The sequence below is a fragment of the Talpa europaea genome (genome assembly GCF_964194135.1).
Source record: "Talpa europaea genome assembly, chromosome: 4".
In the NCBI taxonomy this organism is placed as follows: domain Eukaryota; kingdom Metazoa; phylum Chordata; class Mammalia; order Eulipotyphla; family Talpidae; genus Talpa; species Talpa europaea.
In genome coordinates, this window is record NC_140070.1 from 13,018,843 (window position 1) to 13,035,486 (window position 16,644).

Here is a 16,644-nt window from a genome sequence, read left to right on the forward strand (position 1 = left end):
ACTTAAAAAAACAAAACTCAATTCTCCTCTCTACATTAGTTAAATTGCCTGACATTTCTCACCTTATCCCCTACATATTCCACTCTTGATTTTTTTTTTTATAGAAAATAAATTATAGGAGGCTAATTGACTCAACACAGCTTGTCCAACTCAGCAACAAGCAGCAGGGATAAAACCAATATCATTTTTTGGCAAATTGTGAACAGAGGACCATTTTGTTCTGTCCCCCAAGGGTGAGGTGATGAACTAAATCATGCTGCTATGTAATAGGTCACAGCAAATAATTAAGACACTTGAAACAGTGATCTGTGTGGTGCTATGCTGTAGGGAGTCAGAATGGGTTTTCCATAAAATCTAGAGAAGGTCCTTTAAAATAGTAATTTAAGGGCCTCCCTGGTGGCACAAGGGGTTAAGACACAACCTATGAAGCAATCCACAGCCTCTGCAGCATGAGTTCAATTCCCAGGCCTGCCAAGGAGAAACCCACATGGCACAGTAGACCTCTCCTCAGACCTCGCCTGCTGCTCCCCTCAGCAGTGTATTTCAGTCAGTCTGTCTGTTATGTTCCCCGCTCTGTCTCTGGTGAATCCTCTCACCCCCCCGTACCTCTGGCATGGGCCCCAGCTCTTGTATAAATATATATTTTTTAAAAACAGTAATTTAAAATCTGCATTTTAGCTAATTAAGAGCAGAGCAGAGCAGTATGGCTCAAACTAATGCAACATTTCACACCTAGTGTGTTGATAATGGACCAGTTAAGACTGGTGCAGGTAGAGACAACCTTAGTTTTTTTTCTTCCATCCTCATCTCTTCCAACATCTAAGGCGTTGCTAGAAAAGAAACACAGACACAATTTACAGTGTTATGATCAGCATGGCAAAGGAAAACAGTGGTTTGCATACACAGCGTACCAATTATCTGCCGTCTTTCCATCAAATATTTGACATGACAAAAAAAAAAAAAAATCTGTAGCCCAAAGAAGAACCATCCCCACCTCAAAGTGTGAAGCTGATGAACATTAAGAGTTGGACAAAGATGCTGAGAAATCCCTGTCAGGAAAGTTTTGGGTTTTTTCTTTTTGTTGTTGTTGCTTATTTTTTTTAATGGCTATTAAGTCCCACATACATCAAATACAGTATATATGTGCTCAGATATTGAAAACAACATATTTACAGTAGTTTCTATATTCGAGATTGAATCTCAGTAATTTATGCACCTTGGTATGTGGCATGATTTGTACTATTTTATAACTAGAAATTGTGAACTACAAATAAGAAGGTATGCAATTTAAAAGTGACTTTAATATATTCATATACTTGTAAATCTAAACCTCTACAACACAAACCAATGTTACTGCATTAAAAATAATCAATACATTAAGTAAAAATAGAAATTAAAATTAAATTTATAACAAAAATAATTAAAAGTGACTTGAGCATATTTTAAAATGTGCTTTAAAAAAATCCAGGCAACCACAAATGTATAAAATCATTCCAAGCAGTTCTGAAAATTTTTTATTTAAAAATCTGAGATTTTGGGGCCTCCCTGGTGGCACAGAGGGTTGAGCACAGTGCTATGAAGCTGTCCCCAGCCTCTGCAGTGTGGGTTCCATTCACGGCTGGCCTGGGAGTTTCCCACATGGCGCAGCAGACCTCTCCTGTCCCGCCCGCTGCTCCCCTCAGCAGTGTATTTCAGTCAATCTGCCTGTTCTGCTCCCGTTCTGTCTCTGGTGAATCCCCTCACCCTTCTGAGCCTCTGGCCTGTACCCCAGCTCTTGTACACAAATAAATAAATCTTAAAAAAAAAATCTGGGATTTTGACCCTTGTTTTCATTTCAGAAATTGCAAGATACTCTTTACTATAAAATGATCCTTCTCAACTAAATATCACATCATAATTGACAGATTCTATTTTGGTATCTGTATACATAAATGGTTAAAAAGGAAATATTTATTGCATCCCAATAAGTGCAAAAATGGAACAAAACTAATTCAACTCAAAATAATATATAACAATTATTACTGACAACTTAATAATAGCTAAACACAACTATAAAGTCTTTTAAATTTTGTTAAAGCCTTACAACTCTCAAAAGTTTAATGTTTATTTCAGCAACTTAATTCCAATTTTGCATAGCCCCAACAATATCTTGCAACAATAATACAGAACTTTTGATTAATGCATTATTAAAACTATTTTTTTATCCTTTTTGGTTAAAGGATCAAGGAGGAAAAAGAAAAAAGGCCTTGTAAATTAATAATTTGAGAATTTTTATTTCATTTATTTTTCATTACTGCATCATAGTTGAGGAAAATGTTGTCATGGCATGGGAATTATCAAACAAATATTACTTCAATGTGAAACAACAATAAACTACATTAGTTAAATTAAATAAAAACATTATGTAATAGTATATAAGACCTGAGAAAAAAGTGCAAAATACTAAACATAGAAATGAACACACGCAACTTCTATCAGTGTTTTCAGTTTAAGTTCCCTTTAATTTATCTCACATTGTAAAAAAAAAATACTTACACTGAAGAGTAAATAGACAAATGATAAATGGTGTGCCTGAGAAAATAGAAATTAAGCATATTTTTAAAGTATTAGCCATTTTATGATTTTGAATTTCCATTACTTAAAAGTATTTCCCTGCAACTGACTACATAATTAAAACTATTTTAATCAGTGAAGGTTTTCAATTTCATGACCACTGCCACACCACAGTCAGAAGCAGCACTGCTATTTTACACATAGCTGCTGTAAAAATAGAGGGTTTATTTGGGCACGTGACTAGTTTTGAATAGCTTCAGTTCTTACTGCTGTCAATGCCTCAATCAGCACGTTATCCTTGCCCTCAGCATTTTACAACTTGGTGAGACATGCAGTAAAAGATGGCTTTTGAGGAACATTTTGCAATTAACCATGAAAATGTCTTTTCAAATAAATTGCTTAATTGCTTAATTTAAATAACACACTATCCAATAGTTAAATTATATGCTTCTATTAAAATTTATATATTTAGCCAACTTACTAATACTATTGAAGCATAGATACATTAGCAAAACATTCCATCACAATACCAAAGACATTTTATCCACTACTGCAAGTCACTTTTTATATATGTGTGTATATATATTAACTCTTGATCCATGCATGTATATATATGTATATATAATTAACTCTTACTTATCTAATACATAATGATATAACCCTGCCAACATATCCTAATTTGCTTTCCAATTATATTATAAATGGAACAAAACCAATGAAAACTTATCTTGTCCTGCTTTACAATTAATTCTTTCAGTAAGTGATCCGTTAATTGCTACCTCTTCAACTTTATTTAGTATCTCTATGGAAGTATTAGTTTTAAAAATCATTATTTGGGTTAAACCTAGTAAAGTACATGATTGACATTCATTTTATAACATATTACTACCTTTTCTTTGTATTTGTTTTCAAACCTGTTACACAGGGTTATTAAAGTGCAATGTCATAAGATATCCATCAATCTGCATTATTTACTCTACAGCATATGAAACTTTGAGAAATAGCTCCTTCTCTTGCTACTACATGGCTTTCATATCTATTATTTTTATACCTGATATTAAGTATCATTTGTACTACAGAAGAACCAAGAAAACTATTTTGGAGAGTACAATGACAAGGCAGAGAGTTGATTTGCCAGATTTTATTCTTTTTGCCATTGGACAAGAAAATTTCTCATTAAGGGTCGAAATCAATAGTGAGTGTGAAAGTTGTAAAGATCACATTAATAAGATTAATTAGTACCTTATATACGCTATACCAGCAAGTATCTCAAATGGCTATTGTTAACTGAATTAGCAAAATTCAAGGAAAAACTATTAAACTATTTTGCTTTTGTTATTTGACAATATTGAAATGAAATTTTACACAGTAACATAAAAATACTAGTGTTAATAAAATCTTGTTTTATATATCAAGTGTTAGAGAAATAAGGACTTTAAATAAAACAAAAGTTTCACATTCAGAATGCTCATCTTCCTTTTTTCCTCTGGAATGACAACACAGAGTATATACTTCAAAGATAAATCCTGATTAGAAAGGATGATCGAGAACAACTAAATCAAAAAATGCCAGCATTTTCCTCAAAACTCCAATCCACCACAAATCCATCAGCAATGAGTTAACTTTAAATTTTAGTAACTGGTAATAAATTTTAGAGACTTGCCAAAATGATGAAGCAGATTACTTCCATACATTTCACAACTAATCACTCACTGCATAAAAAGAAAATGAAACTTTGAGAAGTCGAAGGACAAATATTACATTTCCATTAATATCTATTGCTGCTGTCCACAGATGGACTACATAAACACTCTATATGTGGAAGGGGCATAGTGTACATGGGTGATGACCCTTGAAATTAAGAATATTAATATTCTTAATACACAGTCCTAACTGAAAAGCTGCTCTATCAATACCATGAAGGCTGCCTTCTAGTGTAAAAGTTCAATTGCAGAAGCAGTTTTAGTCATCAAAAAACAAGGAATTCAACAATATTGCATTCCATCAACATTTTTGTGAAGGATCTAGGATATTTTTGCATTATTGCTCATGAAGAGAGATAGTTACTGTGATTCATGTCAAGCCACGAGCGATGCACATCTTTATGGATTGCATACTAAGTGGAAAGACAACATACCACACTACATGGTGTTTCAGAGAGGAAGGAAAGCTTTCGGCAACAAACTGCTATCACCAGACTGTGAAACTGAATTGGCATCCTTAATAACTGCCAGTAGACCACACCATACCACCTTAGCAACAGGGGAGCAGAATCAGAGACTTGAAGTTTCCACAGGGTAAAGCTGTTGCTAAGCAAAAATTATAACCCAAAATATAGGAAACTGTAGCTTGTAGTTTTTGAGAATTCACAATGTTAATGATTTTATTGGCCCAATCACTGTAATAGACACCTGAGCCCGGACGAGAGGCCACACCAAATCCTTGTGACTGAACTTGTAGCAAACCCTCTCCCACATCCCACAAACAAGCGCTGACACTTCATCCACTTCAAGCAACTCAACCTCATGACCACTTGGGCAAGAGCACCTTCTCTTCTTCTTGACCTCTCTTACCAGCTCTTCTACTTTATTTTACTTCCCAATACATCATTGCCCAGATCTTAAAACTTCTTGCTTACACCCCAAACTCGAAAGTCTTGTGCCATCAGCCCCATAGACATGGAGAAACCCCACAGCTACCCCACAGCTGCCCCACGCCTGCCTCCTGTGTGCCCCTGGGCCATGTGCCTCGCCAGCCCTCCTGAGAAGGTTCTCTGGGTGGTACTTACCTGCTGCTCCCCGGGCTCTGTAGATTTCACCAGGTGCTTATCCTTGTACAGAGACCAGAGACCAATATTGGGCAGGAAAATTAGAGCCACCATGAAAAGCAAAGTCATCTGCAGAAACCTCTTCTGTTTCCTCTTCATTGCAAACGACAACAGAGAAGAAAAGTTAAGGATGTTCCCCCGACCGCTTCTTGTGTGAATGCCAAAGTCCTGTCCTCTCCCCTGCTCAGCACCAGAAAAGGAGGAGAAGCTAAAAACTTTTGTTGCCTGCTCAGCACCAATCTGCACGATTCAGAGGGAGTTGGGCATCTGCAGAACAAACGCACAGTTACTTTCCCCCCAGAAAACTATGACGAAGGCATTATCTATTGGCTTAGAAGTAAATGACTTGACTGAGGAAATCATTAAGCCTATCGACCTCCATGACTGTAAAGCTATGGAGTAAATATGATCGTTTCATAGACTGATCTCAAGTTCTGAGAAAGTCAACAGCATGCCAGATACTTAAGAAAAAGGGGTGTTCTGGAGTCGCCCCCCTTCGTGCGGGAGGGCTGGCTTGGGGAGGCGCAGGTAAGTCTTGAGAACCGCGTGGGAGGAAGCGGCTCAGCCCCAGCAAGTGTCAGGAAGAAAAGTGTCCGCTTGTGACATTGGCACATCACCTTGCTCGTCTTCCCTGCGCACCAACTCCTGCGCTCCCCTGGGGCTCACCCACCTAAACTCAAGCTCAACTCCCTCCGGAGCCAGCGTGCAGGCGGACTCGGCGGGACCCGGGGCAGCACCCCCGCGCGGGCTGAGGTCCCCCAAGTCCCGGGTGCCGGCGCGCGGCGTGCGCGCTCCTCGGCCGGCGGCGCAGGGCGCCCGGGCGGCGGGCAGGGCGGGCGGCCACGGATGTCAGCCGGGTCCAGCCGGGAAGTGCAGGCGCCGCGACGCTGCTCCTCGCGCGGGGCCGGGGATGCGATGCTCCGGCGCGCGCGCTCTGCCCATCAATCTCTCCGCTGCCTCCCGCGACGCTCTCCCGCTCCGCGGCCCGCGTTACCATTCTTTTCCGGCGCCCCAGCGAACCCAGAGACACATCCCCGGTGCCGAGAGCGCGCGGCTCCGGGCGCCCCTCCCGCGCGGGGCCGGAGGGCGGCGAGACGAGCCCGGGCGGCGGGCAGGGCGGGCAGGGCGGGCGCGGGGAGGCGGGGATGCGCCACGCTCGCCGCCGGCCCCGCTCCGCGCCCCGCGCCCCGCGCTCGCCCGCCTCCCGCGAGCCGCCGCGGGTGTGGACCACGTGCGGGAGCCGGCGCCGGGGCCGGGAGCGGAGGGCGGGCCGCCGGGAGGGGTGCGCGAGGCCGCCCGGCTCCCCGATCCTATAGAAACACACCCCGCGGCGAGCACCCCAAGGAGGGCGTGGAGGCTGCAGGAGGTGGGCGCGCAGCTCCCCGCCGACGCGGATTCTCTCTCTCTGCCGGGGCTTTTCGGGGCGAGCTCGGCCGGGCGCAGACGCCAGCTCCCCCGCTCATCTCACACCCAAAAGGCGCTAGACCAGAGATTCCCGAGGCGCTGTCGCCGGCTGCCGGCGGGTTTGCCCCGGATTTCTCCTCGCTGCCGGCGGGAGCGCGGCGAGAGGCGCGGGGGACCCGGGGCCGGGCCCGTCCCGCCGAGAGGGGTTCCCTGGCCGCGGGCCCCAGCTCGGCCAGGTACGTGGCGGGGCTGGAGAAGGAAGAAGACCCGCAGCCCGGCAGGACGGAGGCGCTGGACGAAGGCAGCGGCTTCTGGAGCGACCCCGTGGAAGCCCGGGCGGCTGTGCTGGGGGCTGCGCACCCCGCGGGGCCCGGGGCGGATTCGGCGGCGCCGCCTCGCGCCCGCCCCGCCCTGCTGGTCCGCGCCCCCGGCGCTCGCGGGGGCGCCCCGTCCCGCGGCACCCGGGGGCTGGGGGGCTGGGGAGAGGTCTCTGGCCGCCGGGTCTCCTCCCTCTCCCCGGCACACAGATGCGCCGACGCCCCGGGCTGCGCGCGGGCGAACCTGTGGCAGCCCCCGGGGGCCTGCAGCGCCGAGCACTGCGCTCTGGCCCCCCGGGATGAGGGGCTCAGAACTCGCCAAGGAAGGGGGGCTGAGATGGGGCGGCTGACATGCGTGCAGTGCCCGCCGTGTCAGCCTGTCTAGCGCCAGAAAGAAACGTCATGGTCATCTCTTTGTTACACCCAGATGTGAGGCTCACGAGCTCGGGCTCGAGCGGGCTGTGGACTCCAGACGGTGGTCTTTTTAGCTGTTCCCTTCCCTCGCTCTGCTTCGTCTCTCCGCCTCCCTGCTGGTCTTCACCAACTCCCTCCGCCTCCCAATTCTATTCTCTCTCCTGGTGTCTCTCCAGAAAGATCCTAGATTTCAGTGGCAGGAGTTATTCCTTCAAGTCCTCACATTATTTTTAAATGTGTTTGAACGACACACATTGACTGCATGACTGCCTGGATCAAGCTTTGTGCTGAGCATTTTTGTGACTCACAAGTATTTCCAAAAAGTTTATAAACACAGTACATGTTTTTGTGTATGTCTTTTATGGAAAGATCAGTTACCTTTCAATTTCGCACACGTGAACTTTGGAATCTAGACAGCAATGAACTTACTTTGGAATCTAGACAGTAAAGGACTTAATTTCTCACATCATCCTTACACATACACACACACACACACACACAAGCATGCACGAACTGTCTTTTGAACGGTGCATTATTTCCTAATTTCTTTTTCCTTAGCCACTGCAGCTCTGAAACACACAAATATGAATTCTGGGAAGCAACATATCAGGGTGAGTTTTGCTGGGATAAATAATCTGGTCCTCCAGAAAAGGAAATATATTGAGTCATTTTTTGTAGATACTAACAATTAGCATGGAAAAAAAACTCAAAAGTGCAATTGGATTTTTTAAAATAAAATTCCTCATAATTTAAATAATACCAGTTTCTACATGTCTTAAAAAACATGCTCTGGAGCACAAGTAGATCCAGCATTCTAGCTTGGTTTGTGCTTCATTATTATTACAAAAGTAAATGGTCTTGCAAACAGTACCATTCCTAGGACATCTTTAGTTACAGATAATGGGTATAATAACTGCTATGTCCCACATCAAGTATATGTGGAATTCTCAGCAGAAACTGGGATTTATAATTCACCTCCTCCTTGTAGAGCATAACCCCAGCATCATTGGATTTACGTAATTTTCCTTCAGTCTGATCTTCTTTCACTATTTTACATGCAAATTTCTAACAGCGAACAATACTTCCAACTAAAATTTGTTTTATTTTGAGTTTACATTCAAAAATAAAACCCCTCTATGTGACAAGCTAATGCCTTTGTTCAATAAACTGGATAATATGTACACACACATCACATAGACATACTCTTTTTAATTGGGTAGTTATATTGGTTTAATAAAAGTCTTACATAATTTGTCTTACAGTCAAAGACTCTTTTTGGCCCCATTTGCTCCATTATGTTATGATTTAAGTGGCAACCTCAGGTTATCATAGTTGCACGTGCCTAACAATATGTTAATAACTAAGGGACATAACAACACATCTGTGACCTTGAATAATTGACAGTCTACTTAAAATGAAGTAGAAGGCAACTGGAATAAAGCATAAAATCTTGGCTGTTTGTACTCACCTTAGACTGAGCCAAGCTTAAGACCTACCTTGAAAGAAGCGAAGGATATTGCTTTGTTAATGCATGCCCAAATTTGGTGACTTAAGACATCTATTTGACAATTTCTCAGGATTCTCAGCATTTGGATGGGCTCAGCTGGTGGTTCTGCTTCTTGTGATGTATCAAGAGTTGGGGGCCCGTGTGATTGGCCACTGGCACTCTCAGTTGGGACAGCTTCTTCACAATCAGTAAAACCCTCAATTCTTTTCTGTGTCTCTCCTTTTGACATGGCCTGCGTTTCTCACAACATAGTGACTGGAACCCAAGAGAGAACCTTCCAAGATTCTGTGTTTTGAAGGGGAAAAAACACAAACAAAACAGTTAATATTTCTTAAATATGCTGAGTAGGCACAGCCTCGCTTCTGCAATACGCACAGAACCACCCACATTCAAGGGTGGGCAGGGATATGGTAGAAAAGTGACATTTCAATGACAGATTTGAAGAACGTGTGGCCCTCTTAAACCTACTGTAGATATTCAAAGACACAGAGGCGATTTACAAGGAAGGCCCAGCCAGATAAGAAAGTGGATGGTGGGGGGAGGGGGGTATTGGTGAATGGTTTTTATAGGTTGGATTGAGTCAAAATACTCAATTACTACAAAGACAGAGAATTGACTTTAGTTTAAAAATAGGTTTATTTCCAAAAAAACCTGGTGACATAATTGAAATGCAACTTGAAAGAAATATATACATTGAAGATTTTGTGGTATTAACAATGACTTTCAGCTTAACTAGTCTGAAGCTATAGATCTGAAAAGATAGTATTTGTCAGAAGTTGTTTCATAAACCAAAGAATGGTCATCAGCAACATCTTCGGGGTTTTGTATTTCCCCAAATATTACAGTCACAAATTAATAAGCATTTATGAATGAAAATAATAAAAAGACAAAAAGATTTTAAAATAATTCATTTTAAGGTCATAAAACAGTGCATTATCTTAACTTTTTAAGATTATTAAAATATATCAATGAAACAATATCTGTTTTAACTTTGATCTTAATTAGGAACTTTTTCCAACCTTTTATCAGAAGTCACAGGTACTAGAACATAAAGCAAATGTGTCTAGAAATAGATGTATATTCCTTATGTCTATTCTCTAATAATGATGTCTGGAATATGCACCTTAAAGGTTTTTCATTCAAGATAAACTACTAGAATACTTTGTTATTAGTCTACCTCTGGCTGTTATCTCAATTAAAAATGATTCTGCAAAAAAAGTTTATAAGGTGAATGTATTTAGTAGCAATTTTAATAAAACTAAGTTTAAATTATACAATTAATTTTTTGTGTAATTAAATTCAGACACTAAATAATCTTCAGTTTTTTCCCTTGGAATTTCAATGTTTGCCCCTCACAGTAAAGGTAAATAAGACCTAACTTTAATATTAAAATGTGATACTACCCAGTGCCTATCATAGTAGATATTCTTCACAAAAAGAACCCTGGGTTAGTCTGTACCCCCTCCCCCTCTTTTTCTCTCAGTAGTGCTGTTGAGAAGAGACTACAAAGATGAACATTCTTGCAGATTTATTAGCACCATGAAGGAGTTAAAAGGGATTCAAATATATTTTCTCTATATATATTTAGCATCAAACATTTATGTAGTGCTTACTATATTCCAGGCATTTATATAAAGATTTCTTAAGGCCTCCCTGGTGGTGCAGGTGGTTGAGGGCAGCACTGAGAAGCTGTCTGCAGTCTCTGCAGCGCCGGTTCGATCCTGGCCCTCGGGGAAGAAACACATGGCCAGCAGACCTCTCCTGTCTCGCCTGCTGGTCCCCTCAGCAGTGTATTTTGTCAGTCTGCCTGTTCTGTTCCCCACTCTGTCTCTGGTGAATCCTCTCACCCTCCCACACATCTGGCCTGTACCCGGTTCATGTATAAATAAATAAATCTTAGATTAAAAAAAGAGTTATTAAGCAATGACTCCAATAAATTTACAAATAAATAATCTGATTATGTTGGTTTCTATTACTGTTTCTACTTATTAACTTATAAATCTAAGGTAAGGAGATGGAAAGCGTCTTGCCCAAAAGAATGACAGAAAGTGCTAGGGCAGGAAGGCATTTTGCTCTAGTTTGCAAGGTCTTAAACAAATCCTACCATTGTTTTTCTAAAAAAGATTTGAAGTCTCAGGGCCTCCCCTGGTGGCTCAGCGGTTGAGCGCTGGGCTGCAAAGCCGCCCACAGCCTCTGCAGCGCCAGTTAGATCACTGGCTGCCCATGAGGGTCCCACATGGCATCCAGACCTCTCCTGCTGCCCGCTGCTCCCCTCAGCAGTGTATTTTGTCAGTCTGCCTGTTCTGCTCTCCGCTCTGGCTCTGGTGAATTCTCTCACCCTCCTGCACTTCTGACTGTACCCAGTGCTTGTATAAATAATAAATAAATCTTAAAAAAAAAAGATTTGAATTCCTCCCTCCCATTTTTTTATTTTTACTTTTGTGACAAAATTATAGGAGTTATACACACAACTGAATTTTTCAGAGATGATAGTTTAGTTTTATAACCTCAAAGCTTTTCTGTCCATGACTTTTGTTTAGGTTGAGTATAATACAGAAGATTGTGCTGAAGGTAAAATCATGTAATCCACTATTCTTTTATCTTTTATATAGTATATAAATATAACCATATTTGAGTTTGTCTGACTATACTATTATCTAGATCACATATCAGATTTCTAGCTTAGAAATGACCTTTATCTTCTTATATGCGACATGCACATTTTTAAAATCTTAATCTTATATTATGCCTTTAAAATATTTGTGTTGAACAAGTACATCACATCCATTTATTTCAGTGAAAAGTGAAAATTATATTTGGGATGGTGAAATCAAGAAGTAGTAAAGTTAATATTAAATTTGATGGAAAGATTTTTCATAATAGTCCCATACAAAATATCATAAATGAATAATTTAAAAGACACAATCTGATAAGTGAAGCCAGTAACACATGCTTAAGAAACATTGAATGGCATATGGCATGTTCCCTTTTTTTCTGAAAAAGAGAAAATAACAAATGTCATAGACACATTATGTATTGAATACCAATTTTTATATAATATTTATGCATATGAAATAAGTGAATTTTAGAAAATTTCACTCGACTATATTTTGAGATTTACTGATATCAATGAAGAGATATTTACTGAATAGTTTATACTGGAGATAGTACAGTAGAAATCTCTGCCTTCAGAGAATGAACAATAGAAGGAAGTCAAGAATTGCAGCCAATGCAGTACAAGTTCGATTCCCGGCCAGCCAGGGAGCAACCCACATGGCTCAGCAGACCTTTCCTTACTCGCCCACTGCTCCCCTCGGCAATACTTCGGTCCATCTGCCTGTTCTGTTTCCCACTCTGTCTCTGGTGAATCCTCTCACTCCCCACACCTCTGGCCTGTACTCCAGCTCTTATATGCATAAATAAATAAATCTTAAAAAAAAAAAAAAAGAAAGCGTGATGATTAAACAATAGGACAGACTTAAACAAGGCAGGAAAGAGGATTGGAGTGCCTGGAAGCAAAGAGGAGTGGTGTAACTTCCAATACAAAGCCCTTACTAGAACAAGTATTGAAGGAAGCCGGGAAGTGAACGTTGATTATCTTAAGAGATGGAATTCAATAGCATTGGGAGCATTGAAGGGGGGCAGCAGGGAAAGTCCCCTTGTTTGGGCTGTTAGAGATCAGCAATGTAGGTAATGTATCTGGAAGACAGCATGGTGAGGGAGGAAATGCCAGGCTCAGGATTGAAGAGGGCAGCCATATAAAATGTTATGATTAATTGTGGAAATTTAATCTTGAGCAGAAATTTGACTTTTATTGTGGTGGGATGGGAAGCCAATGAGAGATCTGATTAGAGAGTAACACGATCTGCCTTACTTCTAACACGTAGCTTGTGTTACATTAGATTAAGGTGAATAAGGAAGAAGTGGCTGATTGCTGTAATCCAAAGAAAATGGTGTCTTATATCAGGATGACAAGAGCGGAGGCAGGGAAGGGGCTCGATCAGAATAGTCTCACTATAGAATTGCCTTGGGTAATTGTTGGAATAAATGGGGGAGTGTGAGAAACAGAGGGCCAAAGACACTCCAAGTTTTTGGTCTTCATTCTCAAAAGACTGGGTTTGCTTTTTATGAGACAGGAAACGGGTTTAAGGGTGAAGGTGTGTGGTCAGACTTACAGAATTGACTTGACTAATAGTGGAAATATTGAATAAGAGTTTAGAAAAAGGCTTTGGAACATGACAAAGGTAGAGGGAGTGTATCATTTAAGTTGGAGATTTAATGTCCAGAATGTCTCAGAGTATTTCAAGACATAAAATATTATGAAATTATCAATCCTGTGAATGCAGATAGGTAAAGAACAAACCAAAATGTGTCCCACTAATAAAAACTTGGGGAGATGAGGAAAAAGCAGTAAAAGACCTTCAAAGATAGAGGCTAGTGTTTGAGGAACTTCAGAAGAGTCAAATGAAAAAACTGTCTCAAAGAGGAGAGAGTGATCAAGTCTATTAAATCAAAGTGATGAGGTTAGGAAAATCCTCTCTGGATTTAACAATTACAGGTTTCCTTATCCTGTTAGGAAGTGATAAAGGTAACAACATCAAGTGCAGCCAATGCAGCAGTTTAGACACTAGAAAGGATGATCTCTACAGAAAATCTGATAATGATGATTTAATTAACATAATTATGTTAAGCACTTAATGACCAAAGCAAGGAATGCATTTAATTTTGTGCTATACAAGTGTATTTATCTCTGAAAGCAATTATCAAAAGAAAATGAAAAGATTTAAAATATTTCCAGTTTACAACAATTTTCTTATTGTGAAACGAAAACTGAATGGATTTTATACTCACTGAAAATAATCCTCTCAAACTTCTAATGGAAATATTTTAAAAAGTCATTAGGTTAGCCATCCTTGCCTTCTGAATCTATCCAACCAACTTGAAGATTGATAGTTATCCACTAATTATGTGCTTAAATTTTATTAAAAAAAAATTCATCCCCAAACCTGTGCTGCCCTATCATCCAAATAAATTCAAGTCTTTCAGTAGTTCAACACTTATGGATTTCTGCTCTCTATCCTTTGGAAGTACTTGAAGATCTAATTTAACCTAGTACACACACTTACACACACACACACAATTTCTATCAGCGTGAATATGAATATAACAAAAACTTTCCTAGAGTAGATAAAAACATTTCTGGGTAAAAGGCATGTGAAAACTCAGCTGATATATGAATGCGGAATCATATATCTTTAACTGTTGTGCCCAGGTCATCCAGATTTCCTCTACATTATACAGCTCCACTTGGTATAGCAGGAACATCATGTTAGCTGGTGTGGATGAGAAAGCACCACTTTGTTGAAGACATTATAAAACAAGTGTGCTTCAGAAGAGGGGAGAAAAGAAATTCTGTGAAGATGCACCATATTAGTAGAGTTTTTAGATGATCTGTGTTCTGGGAATGTCAATGTAAAGCACTAGTTATTATATTTCATTTCCCTAGAATAAAGAACAAATTTGTTTGACCTCATTTCTCTCACCGCTAAAAAGGAACATAATATCTGAAAGGACTCATTGGTTTATGGAGAATTTCCCACTTGGGAATATTGGTGCAACCATTACTGAGTGAGAAGGAAGTTTGCCAGCTTGGAGTGGCACACAGCAAGAACAGACTGTGAGTAGGTGTGGGCAGTGGAGCAAAAGGGCTGCCATTCAGGCCGCACACCCTGGTGGACACTGTAGTAGAAGCAGTGTAGCTGATGGAAAAAGATGGTGTCTGATATTTCTGACAAGCCCCAGCAGGTGAATCACAACACAGTTCCTATACTTCTGAGACAAGGTCATGCAGTCTGAAGCAGAAAAGCATATCTTGAAAAACATTCCTGGAGGCTGAGTCTTATTAGAGACAGAGCTTGAGCATAGGACTGCAAGTGACCATTCTGCCAGAGCTCCCCAATGTAAGCTGGATTTTTGTCAAATCCACCAAATCATAGGATTGGGTGATTTCAGCAGCAATCTTTCATAGCATGTATATGCTACGTATGGCTCTGGACACAAGCAAGTCCAGGGTCAAGGACATGAGTAAACTGTACAAACATTTAGCTAAGACATCCATGTTACCCACCACTGCTATATCAGTATCTTTTTATTGCTGCACACCTCTGGTCACCCCTAGCTAATGGAGGATGAAAAATTAAAATTTGATTATTGCATGGATATGTTTAGTATGTGGGTGACAGCTAAACTGAACTTCTGATACACAAATCAGGGTCAATTCTAATATTCAATGGTGAAGGGAAATACTCTCAATCAATATAACTTCAGAAAATGCTTTGTGTAGGAAGGAGTAAAATATATATATTTGTATATATACATATCTATATATATACACTCACATATACACAGAGAGATATATCAGTGGAATATGGCTTGGCTGTTAGACACCCAGATAGAGAAATATCAGAAATGTAGGACAGGATGCTCCAGGAAAGAAGACATATGGCTGGACCAAAAAGAGTGAAAACAAACTGAATATGTTTGTACAGCATATGAATATCCATCAGAATGCCTCCACTATGGAATAGTCACTCTGAAACAAGTACATAAAAAGACCTGACCAGTGGACATCTGCCAGAAGGTGTCTTTAGTTAACCCAGCACTAGCATGATGGGTTCATTCATGTAGTGGCTGTGGTGGCAGGTATGGAGTCCATGCTTGAGTTTAATGGCCTAACATCCATCAGCGATGCTGGAAATTCCCTCTCTTGGAATCACCCATGGGTAATGGAGGCTCTCTCCTGTTAGGTCATCCCACATCCACACCACTATTCTTCAGCAGGCAGCCAACAACCAATGGCTGAATTGAAAGACTATAGAGGATTGGCTTCTTTGCCTCAGTAGGGATAATTCTGTGCAACTATAATAGTTCTAGAGAGGTCACAGGATCCACTGACACTTGTGTTTCAACTTCATCAGATTTCAACTTTGCCCTCAGCCCTCCTTTACTTATCCTCCACTGAAGTCCTGTGACATCCTCTATTAAATACAAGATGTGGTGTCTAAATCTGTTTTTAACTATGATAGATTCTCAGCTCAGAATGTGTAGAATCACTTGTTCTGTACTCATCTGTTCTACCCTACAGCAGCTATGGTATTTTCTTCAGATTACAAGCATATATTAAGTAGCATTATAAAACCGCTTTGAAGACATTTTCTAAAAATGACTTAAGGACTTTTTATGGTCCCTGTTTAATTAACATTGATAACATACTTTATAGAAAGGATTACTTGGGGAGGAATAAAAACAATATATTCAACAGCTATAATGACTGCTTTTAATGCCAAAACATTGAAATAAAATCCCTTTAATATTAAGTCTATAGTATTAAAACCTCATATATTACCACTAAATCAGCAGTTGAATGATTGGGTTTCTCCCTGATATTCATTTGGGTAATCTGGCAATAGGTCAGCTAAGAAAGGATGGTCTTAAGAGTTAAAATAAAAGTATGCAGCTCAGATTCCCAGTAGATGGAAGGAACATCACATAAAAAATAATATTCTTATTCTCTTATTTCAGCTTTCGTTTTAGCTTGACTTTTTGCTAGCTCAGATCTACCC

At 40.6% G+C, this 16,644-nt stretch overlaps 1 protein-coding gene across 1 annotated transcript in view; it reads right to left on the reverse strand.

Moving 5' to 3' along the window:
• GALNTL6 (polypeptide N-acetylgalactosaminyltransferase like 6) overlaps positions 1–5,479 on the reverse strand; it is a gene marked incomplete at both ends in the record, with an annotated part of 887,471 nt that extends 881,992 nt beyond the window's left edge. The window contains one exon of the mRNA XM_084231985.1: positions 5,342–5,479. Within this exon, the coding sequence (XP_084088111.1) occupies positions 5,342–5,479 (138 nt within the window). The remainder of the gene's footprint in view (positions 1–5,341) is intronic.
• Positions 5,480–16,644: the final 11,165 nt, after the last annotated feature.